This window comes from Trichechus manatus, unplaced genomic scaffold, assembly GCF_000243295.1.
Source record: "Trichechus manatus latirostris isolate Lorelei unplaced genomic scaffold, TriManLat1.0 scaffold00112, whole genome shotgun sequence".
NCBI classification, from domain to species: Eukaryota; Metazoa; Chordata; class Mammalia; order Sirenia; family Trichechidae; genus Trichechus; species Trichechus manatus.
The window spans coordinates 2,757,138-2,772,327 of record NW_004444048.1 but is presented as its reverse complement, the minus strand read 5'-3'; the positions used below and the strand labels follow the sequence as shown (position 1 = coordinate 2,772,327).

General features: G+C 37.5%; 1 protein-coding gene across 1 annotated transcript in view; it reads left to right on the top strand.

Moving 5' to 3' along the window:
• Window positions 1–15,190, top strand: part of BCAT1 (branched chain amino acid transaminase 1) — a 123,785-nt gene that overhangs the window by 96,511 nt on the left and 12,084 nt on the right. The window contains exons 8-10 of the mRNA XM_023738016.1: window positions 3,842–3,927; window positions 6,611–6,751; window positions 8,785–8,859. Of these exons, the coding sequence (XP_023593784.1) occupies window positions 3,842–3,927; window positions 6,611–6,751; window positions 8,785–8,859 (302 nt within the window). The remainder of the gene's footprint in view (window positions 1–3,841; window positions 3,928–6,610; window positions 6,752–8,784; window positions 8,860–15,190) is intronic.

The following is a 15,190-nucleotide window of genomic DNA, read 5'->3' as shown; positions in this document are numbered from 1 at the left end:
ACCATGGAATTTTTCCATCACAACTTTTAAAGGTCAGGATAGAAATGAGTGAAATTCTCTTCAATTCATTTCAAAGTGTACAAGACGTTAAGAGTTACTATTCAAATTATGGTTGCCTGAGATAACTTGAGCCATGGTTTTAATGTTCTATTTCAATTTGGAGGTGTTCTACTAACAGACCAAAAAAAACTTAAGTAAGGAGAAAGGACATATGGAATAAATGTTTGAACAGTACTATGAGAGAAGTGAATAGAATCTCAGGAGTAACCTTTCGGCTACAATAAAAAGATGGACGCAACTCGGTCTTAAGTTTGATTGATATCACCTGCCTTTAAGAAAATACAAGGAAAAATGGGTTGAAAATAAGCAAAGTATTGATTTTCACAAACTTTACCAACCGGGGGTATAAGCAGAGTTCTTTCAGTAATTTATTGCCAACTTTCCATAACCATCCACACTACTCCTTTTGGACAAGAAAGGTAGATAACATAGATAATCTGTGTGTAAAGCACATTGCTGAGCGTAATAGCTATTTGTGGCACTTGGGCCTGTAACTAGTGTGGGTTTTGATTCTAGTAACAGCAACTGTGGTGGTAAGATTACACAGCCTCAATTCTCTTCTTTATTCTGTTGATGAATAATTTGACATATGTGGTTGTGTCAAACAATTTTGTGGTGTCCTAGACACTGGAGACAACCTGAAGAATAAGACCCAGTCCTTGTTGTTGAGTTCACAATTAGTTTAAAAGACTACGGTTGTGAGTGCTGAGCCTTCCCAGCCACGCCGGGTATTTTTCTGGCTCTGCTTGGAGCCCTCCTCCCTTAGATACCTGCATGGCCTACTCGCTCACCTCCTTCAAGTCTTTGCTCACATATCCCATCCTCAGTAGGACCTCCTTGAGCACCCTATTAAAATTGTATATCTTCCCCTCAGCACTCCCCCTCCCCTCCCCTGTGTTGATGTTGTTTTTCTTCCATAGTCTAACATAGGAGTCCCTGAGTGAGCAAATGGTTAAGCCCTATACTACTAACCAAAAGGTTAGCAGTTCAGACCCACCCAGAGGTGCCTCAGAAGTAAGGCCTGGCAATCTGCTTCCAAAAGCTCATAGCCTTGAAAACCCTATGGAGCAGTTCTACTCTGCACACATGGGGTCTCCATAAGTCGGAATCGAATTGACAGCAACTAACAACAACAGTCTAACATACTGTTTAATACAATAACTATTTGTCTCTACCTACTAGAAAGTAGGCTGGGAACTATATCAGTTTCGTTCACTGCTGTATCCAAGGGCTTACAACGGTGAACAGCCCATGGTAGGCACTTGATATACATTTGTTGAATAAATGAATAATTCTACTGCCTATGATGTTTAGGACATTTAGGAAAATCTATATTCCTGGTTCCCACTGACTTCTTTATAGTGCTTGACCTTGGGAAGTCACAGATGAATCCTGCTGTAATTGCTTCTAAATTCCTCATCTCCTCAAAATGATTTCTTTGTCAAAAACAAGCTGTGTTTGTCGGTTCTGTTTTCCTCATGTTGGGCAATCTGGAGCTAGTTCTGGCTCTTGTAACCATGTTTGTGGTTGCAGAGGAAAATGAATATTTCTCACCCAAATGTTGTCATGTCATCATCTCTGTCTGGCAACCAGGGAAGCAGATGTTCTATTCCTTGACCTCAGGCTAGTGGTTACAGTACTGGGTGTTAAATATATTTCACAAAACAGCATTTGTACATGCGGGGCTGCTGTTTTCACTTAACTTTATGTAGTCTATTGCTCAGCAAGCTTTAGGAAAGGTCCAGTTTGAGGGGACTTGGTGTATATCTCTGTGTGTGTACATGCATATATTCACACACATATAGATCCATACATTTATGCATCTAGCTAGCTCACTATTGCAAAACACACATTTATTCTGAGATCATCAACACTTCTAAACATGACAAAAAGTAGCCCTAAGAACATTGCCAAGAACAAATTTTCTTCTTTCCAGAGAGCAATTTTCAGCAGACGAGTTTTAGAAACAAATTTCAAAAAAAATCATACTGCTGTTTCCTAGCAAAGAGGATTATTCATTCATTTTTTTCAATTCAAAATTATTCATTGCTTACTGCTCTGGGCCAGGCATCGTGCCGAGTTTTGGGAATGTAGGGATGCACACAGCTCAGTCTCGGTCTTCCAGACACAGTCTGGTTGTTGGGGACATCTGATGTAGCCACAGTGGAGAAGTTGAGCCCAGGACTGCCGTATACTCAGAGAAAGAGCAGTGATCTTAGAGTTATGACACTTGAGCTCTGGCCCTGGCTTTCTTCCAGTGTCACCAACCTTAGCAAGTCACTCATGTTTATAGAGCCTCAGTTTCTTTTGTAAAATAAGGATTACACTAGATGGTTTCTAAAGTCTCTTTTAGCTACATAAAACAGGTTGGGAGAGTCCAAAGATATCAATGTGATTTCTATACAGCTTTTGCTACTTGGTGATCCTTTCAAGCATACTTTGTGAATTCTTCTGCATACACTTGATGGACAACGCATAATCTGTTCTAAGGTTAAACATCTTCATAAAGTGGGGACTTAAGGTGTGAATTTCTGACTAGATTCAGTTTCTGGGTGCCAGAGGTGGAGAGGAAAGGAGGATATTGAGTAGCAGGGACGTCATTTTGTAAGGACAGCCTATACAGTTGATAGATGACACTGACTGCTATAGATGGGTCATCATGCCAACCATCATGGGGAGAAGGAGTACCTGTGATCTTTCTCACTGGACCAGCGTCTCAACCTTGGCTCTCTTCCAGAGTCTCCTATGGAGTGATTTTTGGTTTTGTTCTAGCTACACATGCTTGTGCCCGCCTTGAGCCCATTGGATTTGAATTGCAGAAGTCACCATCTCCATATTTGATGCTGATACTCCACCAGGTTTGAGAACCACTGAAGACAGACTTATCAAAGGGCCATGTGGGGACAGTAACCAGCCTGCATGGGCACAGACACTACTGGGGGGAAAGTTCCTCCACAGTATTCTTAGGAGGTTTGGTAATGACCAGTGTTTCTGAGTAAGGGCCTGTCTCCAGTATTCTGATTATTAACCAGCTTTTCCCCACTGTCTTAGTGATCGAGTGCTGCTGTAACAGAAATACCACAAGTGGGTAGCTTTAACAAATTTGTTTTCTCAGAGTTTAGGAGGCTAGAAGTCCAAATTCTAGGTACCGGCTCTAGAGGAAGGCTTTCACTCTCTGTTGGCTCTGGGGAAAGTCTGTGACTTTTCAGCTTGTTTCTTGGTTCCCTGGAAATCTCATGTGGCATGGCATTTATCTTCCCCCATCTGTGCTTGCTGACTTGGTTGCTTGCTCAATCTTCTCTTTTATATCTCAAAAGAGATTGATTTAAGACACATCCTACACTAATACTGCCTCATTAGAGTAACAAAGAAAACCCATTCCCAAATCAGATTCTAACAACAGGTATAGGGGTTAGGATTTATAACACATATTTTTGGAGGACACAATTCAATTCAATCACTCAGGTCAATTTTGATGAAAATATTTGTCTTAAGAGTATTCTATAACACTTACCATTTGTTAGTGAAAAACTATCTCATTTCTCACTGATTAATGATAAATTGAAAATGATTAAATGAGTAGCCTTCCTTTCCTTTCTTTTTTTAACAAGGATCTTACCAGATCCATGAATTGACTGGGGAAATTTGGCAATGCAGAATAGTAACATCTTTACGGTTATTACTAGCAAAGTTGCTAGAAATGGTTTTTAAAAATGTTTATTGATATAAGGCATAGCTAATATAGTTAAAGTTTGAAAATATTCCAACTTCTAACTGACAGAAGAAGAACTGGCAACTCCTCCGCTAGATGGCATCATTCTTCCAGGAGTGACAAGGCAGAGCATTCTGGATCTGGCACGCAAGTGGGTGGGTACCTTTGGCATGAACAACTTTTATAATCATGAAATCAAAAGTAACAAAAATAAGCCAGCCTGGTGTTGAAATAATGCCCTGTAGTTCCAACTGATGTTATCTTTAAATCTTTCAAGTGAAAAGAACTCTTCTAGAAGAACTGTCCTGGTGAGACTATCAAATAAGTGTTTATTCTGAAGGATAGAGAGAAACCAGTTTGGCAGGATGTCCAAATGAAGAAGTATTCTAGTACTAGTCACAGTCTTTATACCAAGTATCTACTGTCAACTCCTGGTTTTATACTTTGTGTGCTTCTCTCTTGCCAGACATTAACTTTTTCAAGACTGATTGTATTGTTTACAAATAGCAATGATCCATACTTCTTCCCTTCCTCTGTTTATTTCAATGCAACCATGCCATTGATAGAAATTAAAGAATTTTATTGACATACAGATGTTTCCTAATGTAACATTATTTGTTTTGGTTGCCTTCTTTCTCCCTTATTCCCTCCAAATTCACGTACATACTTATTTTAAAAGCAAAGCACTCAAGCAAATTTAACATTCTTTTCGGTAGCCTTTCAAATCTATGTGACACAGGCAAGCATATTAAACCATTTAGTATTGGAAATGACATAACATAATCAAGATGAATTTTGAATTAGTGGTCTGGCAGAGGTTCTTGGATGGAACTTTTGACCCATGTGTTAAAATGGTCTCCAAGGAACAGGAAAAGGCTTTGAGCATACTGTGGTCAAACAATATTAATAGGACAAATGTTTAGCAACACACACGTTATCAATGTACAAGAGTACTAGCACAGTTTCTCTGGAATAGACTTTGAAAATAGAGGAACTGTGCTATGAATAATCCCACAAAACCCCGAAGTAGACAAGACCCAACTGCACATGCTGGCTGTCACATTGGGCGTGACATTTACAAACCATTGGTATAATTTCAAACAGCTTGCCCTGTCCTAAATATGTTTGCAATTGGAAAGATGCATTTTTGAAGCTCAGTAATTTTTATTTTATTAAAGAAAAAACATTAACAAAGCACAGAAGGTTTGATGACAAGTTGCAAGTGGAAATTCTTTACCACACTAATGATTTGCTAACAGGAACAATGAGTTGTTCTGGAGGAAGGTTTTTTCTTGACTCTTTAGCTGCAATTTATTTAAAAAGCTATTTTAAAACAGTGTAAAATGCCAAGAGGCAAGTAGGGGGTTACCACTGCTTGCCAAACCAAAAAAACCTGAAGGCTGACCACAGTAAAAACAATTCTGTTTATTTACAAGGCTTTCTCCCCACCCCCACCCTCCAAGAACAGAGAATTCAGCTTGTTTTCAATTCATTTGGCAGATTTTCTGGACTTTATTTGTTTTTAAACCTTTGAACAACACAATTGTAATTGCAAAAAGATAAATTAAAACTTATTTTAATGTGTGCAAAGGGCCACATTTCCATTGCAGACATATTTTCCTACCTTCCAAATCTACTTGCCCCCCTCCCCCACAAAAAAACCCAAACCTGATATTCTACATTTTCCTTCTAATGTTTTGAATCTGGCCAAGGACTGTGATTTCCATTTTATCCATTGTGGGTCTGTAGGTTTTAAAAAGTATTTTCATCTTATTTAAAAAAAAAAGAAAAACTATCCATTCTTTGTTGCCTTTAATTCAAATAGCCTGTTGACAAACTGAGCTTTAATCACCGAAATAAAAGAATGAGAATTAAACACATTTTTATAATAATAAAATTTTATTAAAAATAAAATATTTTTATTAAAAAAAAATAAAAGTATCAGATTTTTTCCTATTTCCTGTCATCGAGCAAATAAAATGTTTTAAAAGTTAAGCAGAAGTCAATGAGGCTATGCCACTAATTCTAGGATGAAACTCCCCTACTATGATACTAAAGGAGAAGGAAGAAGATTACCATTGTAAAGCCAAATGAATCACTGAACTTGGGAGAAAAAATTATATATACAGTGTAACTTCTCAAATAAGGCTCAGCTTTTTAGCTTTTAAAAAATAATGAAATATTTCAGATAGCTGAACTCGGGCTATAGTTTTACTCCATAAAAGAAAGAGACCAAATGTGGAGCCAGTTCGATCAAACATGGCTCCAATCCAGTTTTTGCTATGTACTAGCTCTATGACCTTGGGGACGTCACTCAATCACCCTGAACCTTAGTTTTCTCGGCTGTAAAATGGGGACGATAATACCTACTTAACAGAATTACAGAACTTGGTTCATGATACATGGTAGCTAAAATTATTACCATCGTAATATATAATACAATGTTATTCTCCTTTATGATAAAATAAGATATAAGACACTGTTACTGCCTTAAGTAGCACTCAGGGTGCTAGAGTTTGTGAGACTTTATCCATGACAACAAACAAAAAGCAAAAAAGCTACTACTCTGTATTAAAATATACCATGTATCTTGTAGTGATCGTCTTACATTTTGTATTCGGGTAATTTCATTTAGAATTCCTGTGACCTTGGAGTAGGTTGCTTAACACCTCAGTGGGTTCACCAGTAAGACGGTATTGTCCTTTCCAGTTTTGCCTCTAAGGATAATTATGGCATGAGTTCAATCAGAATGTAATGTAGAAAAGTAAGTATCATAGGTTATTTTACATGTCTTTTCCTTTCGAATATGTTTGTTTTTATTTTTTGTATTTTAAACAGGGTGAATTTAAGGTGTCTGAGAGGTACCTCACCATGGATGACTTGACCACTGCTCTAGAGGGGAGCAGAGTGAGAGAGATGTTTGGTTCTGGTACAGCCTGTGTTGTTTGCCCAGTTTCTGATATACTATACAAGGGTGAGGTAAGGCAATGTTTCCTCATTTCCTGTCATTTCTGAAGACTTACCTGTAATTTAATTAATTTTTTTTAAAAGATGTGAACTAAATTCTAGTTGGACCCAGGATGCAAAGGGGTTTGTTATAACTTGACATTCCATTAGGTGGGGCAGTTTGTCCAGATGAACCTGTATTAGCAGATTACTTACTACCATCTTTCCAGTGATTTTGTGTAAGCTCAGGCATGGTGGGAAGTCAGTTTTATCTTTGAAAAAGTACCATACTTGCCTTATGTCAATGTAGGGATTAGAGATGTACCAACAGACTTCCACTCTTATCTCTACCAGTTCACTAAGGAAGACGCTACAGGAAATTGGTTTGTGGTTTCTAAAAGTACTTCCAAAATACTGGAGTAGGAATGGCAATATTATGGAAAATGCATTTGAATGATGAACTTCATTTGTAACAATAATAGTAATTATTATTATTATGTATACTGCTTTACAAAGAAATTTCCTTTGGTAGAGCTTGTACATTTACTAAAGTCTTCCAAAAGGAGTTCAAAGATTTGGTGGGATGAAATTTACTCTACCCAGTAAATCAGTCTGATTTTGTGTTTACTTCCATTTTTTTGTCATTTTTTTTTTTTGCTTTCCCCTTTATAACGAAGCTCTGATACTCATAATTAGCATCGGCATTAACTTTTTTAACTTCAAGGCATGTGGGTTTTATTCTTAAAAAGTGAATTGGCTTAAATTACTCATTAAATACAAAATCTGTTGGTTTTTAAATTCTACATTATAATTTTCCTCAGCTGATTGGATTGATTTTTCTGCTAACTTTAATGGTGGCTGCTTGATTGCTTAAGTTTTTTAAACTTGCTTTTAAGGAAAGACTCCTGGCATAATTCTATCTACAGAATTATTGTTTCATAGGAGAAGAATTGTCTTATTTTATATCAATACTTTTACTGATTATAAAGCTAGTTATTAGTATTTTTTTATGGTTATATCAAAGTAATATGTTATTGGTCCACTTTCTTATGAACTAAAGTGCCTGTTAGGTCAGAATTTTTTTTTTTTAAGTACAATTATTTTACTTCTAGAAATATGAACATGATAAAGTTTAACATTTTTAATTGTCTTATTTCTGGGGGCAATTCAGAGCCAAAAGGTACATCTAATTATCCTATTACCCTAAAAGGCACCCTAAGAAACTTATTTGAGAGCATGGAATGTCTACTAAAATCAAACTATGAAAAACCATGCAAACCAGCGAGGGAGGCATGAATAGGCATGACTCGAATATAAATAAGGCAAGAAAATCTCTCTCTGCCATGAATTTAATTATGCTATCCTATATTTACTAATCAAAAGGTCTACGGTTCAGATCTACCAGCTGCTCCTTTGGAAACTCTATGGGGCAGTTCTACTCTGTCCTGTAGGGTCGCTATGAGTCAGAATTGACTCAACAGCAATGGGTTTGGGTTGGTGTTTGTATCCTATATTGTGGAAGTCATGGTCCTTGGAGGTTTTGCTTGGAACAGAGATAGATTTTAGAAGACATTTTTGTCAAGGCATAGACTTTAATTTTTGCCCCTCCACCCCAAAAAAACTGGCTTTAGTTTGGACCAAAATATCTTTGAGATCTCATTCCCTACTAAAAGTTGTGGAGGATAATCTTTTCTCTCTATAGATTCTCAGAATTCTGGAAGAGGTAGAGTTATTAAAGTTTAATCACTGTTTTAGGTATCCTTCGCTTCTCACTGGTTCCTCAGATCAGCCTAAAGACTGGTGTACAAACTAGTGGTGCCCTAATATCAGTTGCAAGGCAATAAACAGCTAATTCTTGCCTAGTTAGTTTTTACTCAGATTCAAAATAGAGAAGAGTCTTTGATATAAGGAGGAGCTAGCCCGCGTAATCAGTAGGTTCTCGTAGTGCTCTTCCTTATTTCAGTGAAATAACCTTAATACAGTGGAATTGCCAAGTATCTTGCTTGTTCTCACTGTGTACAAGAGTATTCTCCTCATCTTATCTCATGTCTCTTTTTCTTTCATAGACCATACACATTCCAACTATGGAGAACGGTCCTAAACTTGCAAGTCGTATTTTGGACAAACTGAATAACATTCAGGTAAGAGCTTCTTTCTTTTAAAATGCACTATTTTGAATCAGAGGTCAGAACCAAGTCATATTTCAACAGAGAGAAAAGCATAAATATTGAAATTTGGGATTAGTAAGTTAAATTTAAGAAAGATTTTCCTGATAGTATGTGTGGATATGAGCAAAGCAGAAATGAGAAAGGAAGTGCATGTTCAACAAAAAGAAAAAGATAGAAAATACTGTTAGCGTCTCCAAACTACTTAAAAATTTAAAAAATATATAAAATTTGATAACATTTTTAAAAATCTCATTAAAAAGTATAATATACTTTTGCTAAAAACTTTAAAATAGAAGAAAGCATAAAGAAGTATATTAGCTTTAATCCTAACACTGAGATCTAACCATTGTTAATTTTTTTGATATCTCAACTTTCAACATTTTGTAGGCATTTATATACTTTGTCTTTTTTTGACAAAATAGGGTCATATTATACATAATTTCGTTACCTGCTTTTTTCACGAAATAAACTATTTACTTTTTCATATCAAAATAGTTTTCTCTGGAAATTTCACAAATGTGTGGAAATTAACACATATTAAACAACCAATGGGCAAAAGAAGAAATAATAAGGGAAATTAGAAAATACTTAGAGATGGATGAAAGTGAAAGCACAGCATACCAAAACATGGGGAATGCAACAGATACAGTTCTCAGTGGGAAATTTATTGCCATAAAGAGAATATGATGGAATATTATTCAGTCATAAGAAGGAATGGAGTTCTGATACGTGCTACAACATGGATGAACCTTGAAAATATTATACTGAATGAAATAAGTCAGATACAAAAGGACAAATTTCATATTCCACCTATATGAAATATCTAAAATAGGCAACTGTATAGAGACCAAAGTTTAAAAGCTGGTTACCAGAGGTGGGGGGGCAGGGGCAGGAGTGGGTGATGGGGAGTTATTTCTTCAGAAGATGAAAAAATGTTTTAGAGAGATGAAAATCTCTTGGAAATAGTAGTGATGGTTGCATACCATTATGAGTGTAATTAATGTCACTGAATTGTACACTTTAAAATGGTAGAAATGGAAAAGTTTTTATTATATATATTTTACCACAATAAATTTTTTTTTAAAAAATTGCTTTTCTCTTTATATAAAGTTTACATAGAAAATTACATTACATTGATGTACCATCCTTCTAAAGAAATTTTATTATTGAACATTTATGTTGGTGGCAAATTTTCACTATTATAACAACACAATCTTGATTACTTCCTTAGGATAAATTCCTAAAATTATAATGCTAGGACCAAGGGTCGAAGGGCATGTGTCTTAGTTACCTAGTGCTGCTATAACAGAAATACCACAAGTGGGTGGCTTTAACAAACAGAAATTTATTTTCTCACAGTTTAGGAGGCTAGAAGTCCGAACTGGGCGGAGCTCTAGGGGAAGACTTTCTCTCTCTGTAGGCTCTGGGGGAGAGTCTTTGGCTCTTCAGCTTCCGTTTCTTGGTTCCTTGGAGACGTCATGTGGCGTGGCATCTATCTTCCCCCATCTGTGCTTGCTTGGTTGCTTGCTCAGTCTGCTCTTTTGTATCTCAAAAGAGATTGACTTAAGACACATCCTACACTAATATTGTCTAATCAGCATAACAAAGAAGACCCATTCCCAAGTGGATTTATAACCACAGAGAGATATAGAGGTTAGGATTTACAACACATATTTGGGTGGACACAATTCAATCCATAACAGCGTGCAAACCTATTTTTTCATCCTACTAACTTTTTCTTTTTTTTGGTCTATTTTTTCTGAGCAACAACTTGCAGTGATGTCTTATCAGGCAGTTCAGCATCTTTCTAGGCAGGCTGTTGCTATATCAAATACCAGACAACCCTGGGGTCACCTATAAAAGAAACTGTTCTGTAACAAAACAGACTGTTCTATAACTTGCCAGTATTTAGAAGATTTTGGTTGAGCCCCAGGTACCATCACTGCCAGCCAATGAAAATACTCCAAGGGAGCTAAGATTCATATTTAAAGATGAAATAGTTTGTTGATTAGGTAAGGTCAGATGGTGTTGAGTCTTGAAAATGAAGCAAAAATTTAAAGTTAGCTGGAAAGTAGCAGACCTCTAGAGTTTAAGGTCTTTGAATAGTGATAAAAATGGCATGTTTTAGACCATCTCAGCAGCTTTTATATAAAATTTGTAATATTAAAAGAAAAGAATAATGATTGTCATTTTTGAATCAATGGACTCTTTTACTTCCGCCCTTTAACAAATTTTCTCTCTAGGAATTTTCTGTAAGCTAAATAGAGGAATATCTTAATATTGGAAGAAGGAAAATTTGCTCTGAGTTTCTATCTTTGTGCGTAGAAACAATTAAAGGTAATTTGAGGTATAGCTAATAAAAATCTCTGCACGGATGGTTCAAATTTTGTTCTTTTCATAGCTTTGAGTAGATCTGATGAAGTTAATAAATCGCTGATGTTTTATTTAAAAAAAAAAAAAGGACATGAATAGAACAAAAAATATGTAGTTGGCTAGATTATGAAAGCCTTTATCCAAAACAAGAGTTGAGAGATTTTTCTGAGGAAATGAAGCATAATTACAGTTAAGAGAAGAAGATCACTTTGGAAAATTTTCTTGAACAAAATGAATGGAAGAGAATGGTTCATTCTATAGCAGTTAATCTCCAAACAAGAGATTTCAGGGTTACCTCTTGGAGATTATATGAAACAAGAAAATATAAACTTACTTGATTTGGTTGTAAAGAATTAAAAAGAAAAGTAAGGCCACAAGAGCTAAGAGAAAAATTAAACTATTAAATTTGAGTTGGAAAAAAAAAATTAAGGTATTCAACAGATAATCATGAAGCGTTAGCTAAGGAAGGAAATAGTAGGCAGCAAAAGCAGGATTATGAGCTATCATATTGTGATGGTGGCAAAATATATGCATCAGAATCCTAAAACCTGATTAAAAGAGAAATCAAAACGCATAATTTTGGGGTAAGATGGGGAGCCATTACGAAAGTTCTTAGAAAGAACATTTGTCAAAGTAAGGTTATGGAACCCAAGTATGAAAGGGCCTCAGGTGCTAGATTGTCACGGTTAAGTTAGAAACGACGGTGCTGTCCCTAAGGTACAAAACCCCTGTAGACACTTTAGCACATCACTGAACTTCTTTGCAAGAGTTTCTGTGAACTTGTCAAGTTTGTGTCTTCTCAAAAGGACTTAGTGTCTAGCCCCTTGTTGGTGTAAATGTTTAACATCCTTGGCTGCTAACCAAAAGGTTGGGGTTCAAATCTACCTAGCGGTGCCTTGGAAGAAAGGCCTGGTGATCTACTTCTAAAAAATTAGCCATTGAAAACCCTATGAAGCAGAGTCTACTCTGACACACTTGGGGTCACCATGAGTCAGAACTGACTTAATGGCAGGTAGTTAGATGAGGAAATGGAAATCAGGATCTTCACTGGATAAAGCCTAAACCTAATTGTAATTGTTGCTGTTTTTATTGTTGTTGTTGTTTTAATATCTGACTAAAGTGAATGTTTTTTGGTTCATTCATTTGACAAGCATGCATATTGAGCACAGTGTGCTAGGTACTGTTCCAGGCACTGGTGATATAGTAGTTTAAAAAGGGATAAAAACCTAAAAAAATAAACAAAGCACACTGATAGGTAAAGCAAAAGATAGAGGACCCAAGAAAAGGAAGGACAGAAATTCAATTTAAATGTGAGAGTGCAAGTAAAAGTTTTAAAATACTAGATATACAAGAAACAAAGATGGGAAGAAAAAAAATAGCTTTTCTCTCTTACCTTTATATATTCTTTATATAACTTGGTGCCTGTGGCTAAGAAGAACTTAATGATTTCTCTTTTTACCTTAGGTACGATGGTAGTAACACTGAAAAGTAATTATACATTCAGAGCTCCATACTGAACAAAGAAACAAAGGGATATAATCATAGGGCACATGAGGTAATACAGTGATTCTGTGTTACACCACAAACCAGAAGCACCAAATCTGCTCCAAATTCTTGAGTTACAAAAAGCCATGCATTCAGAATCTAAGAACACATCTTTCTTCTTCAATTATTCTATGCCTGTGGGCCTGGAACCTAAAAGAGTCTTAAAATTATTCTCTTACATGAGGGCAAATTGGTGCTGTCAGCCAAGCTACTAGGTTGTCTGTTTCTTTCCAGGAAAAATAATGTAAGTAATTATTTAGGAAAAAGCATAGAATCGCATCATGTTTTACATTTGATCTCTTTGACATTACATGGAAACATGGATGTTTCCTGCGAAGTGTCTGGTAAATTGAGAAAGAGGGAAACAGCAATAACCACCAAAATCCCTCAAGATTCTTGCCAGTATGACCCAGGGGGAACATTCCTTCTTAACCACAGATTTGGCTTTCATTTTAACTTCTGTCATGAGCAAGAATCTCTGAGGTTAAGTATTTCATCCCATTTAGCTAATTACCCATACAGTACTCTGAGTTTCAGATTGCTATACAAATACCTCCCAGGAGGGGAACATTTCAAATTAAAGTTTCTTTCTTTTTCCTTTTCCTTTTTTTTTTTTTTTTTCAATGACAGAGGAAAACACTTCTGTGTTTGCGTTTAACCAAACTTAACCTTGGAGAACGTTAGTCATGCTGCCACCATTTATTTTCTGTCCCAGTTAAAGGTTGCCATTGCTCTTTGCTATTGCAGTTATTCACCATTATGCTCACCTGTGCTCCCGCCATTTTGGAGCCCTCTCTGTTCTCCTAATATGCTCTGCTTTCTGATCCTCCTGCATTTGCTGTGCCTTCTACAGTTTGCCCACCTAATAAGGTCTTGGTTATCTTTCAAAACTCATCTCCTTTAACCAAAACTAAGACTTCCGGCAAAATGGCGCTGTAGGCAGAAGCACCATGCCGTCCCTCCACAGCAAAGATCCAAAAAACTAAGCCGAACAGAGAAAACAACGATCCTGAAACCGTAAAACATCAAATGAAAAGATAAAGAACTCAGCCAAGCACCAAATGGAGTGACAAAACTGACAGAGAACGGAGAGCAAGGAGAGATTCACGCAGAGGTCCCCTACCAGCTAATGCAGCACGGATCCACTGTCTTGGACTCCTATCAGAGACCAGCAAACAGGAGGTAGGAGATAGCAGCTTCACGGAGCTTCCAGCGGGAGACAAAACAGCTGGTAATTTGCAATATACGCTTTCCCACCCCACACCCTTCTTCACCCCACTCAGCCTCCTCTGCTTCCCGCGGCCACAATCTCTTGTCCAGGGAACACCGGCTGCTTGGATTCCACACACCCGAATGGGCCGGCTCTCTATGAGTGCCATTTGTTAGCTGCTGGTGTTGCTTTTCTCCGCTTCTTTTGATTTCTTCCTTACCTCTCACCACCTCCCCCTCCTTTCACTCAAATACCTGGCTCCGTGCGCCATCTTTGCTTCTTCCTGACGGGCTGTGGAGCTCCGGTAATTTGTGATACACGCTTTCCCACTCCTTACCCTTCTTCACCCACACTTGGCTCCCTCTGCTTCCCGCGGACACAGTCTCTTGTCCAGGAAGCGCCAGCTGCTTGGATTCCACTGGCCCGCACTGGCTGGCTCTCTGGGTGCCATTTGTTGGCTGCTGGTGTTGCTTTTTTTTCTGCTTCTTTTGATTACTTCCTTGCCTCTCACCACCTCCCCCTCCTTTCGGTCGGGTGCCTGGCTCCGTGTGCCGTCTTTAGTTCTTCCTGAGGGGCTGTGGAGCTCCGTTCCAGTGTGGAGCTGCTTCCCGGTCTGGGCTGCCGCGCTGGTGGGATCCCAGGGCTTTTGTTCGTTGGTTTGTTTTGAATTGTTTGTTTTCTTTTCCTTTTCTTGAGTTGGGAGCCCTTTCTGGCCAGGCGGTGCTGCGTGGCAAGGAGAGTATCCCCTTGGCTTGCACAGACATGCAGAGGGATCCCTGAGGGCATTTCTTTTTTCGTTGGTTTTTTTTTTTTTTTTTCTGTTGTTTTGGCGGGCTTTTCTTGTTATTATTTTTTTTAAATTTCTTTTGTTTTCTTTTCCCTCTTTTTCCCTTTTCGTCTTTCTTCATTACTCAGTTTCTTGTCTCACTATATCTTCCTTCTCTTTCTGTTCCCTGAATACCTGGCGTTGTATGCCTATGCACCTTCTGGCCAGGCTGTACTACAACATCTGAGAGCGACTTCCCCAGACCTCATAGCTGCACCGGTGGGATCCCTGGGAACTTTGTGGTTCTTTAACCTTTCTGATTTTTATTTATTCATTCTTTTCTTCCTCTTCCCCTTTCTGTTTTTCTCCATTCATAGTCTCTCATCTCTCCACTCCAACGGCAAGCTCCC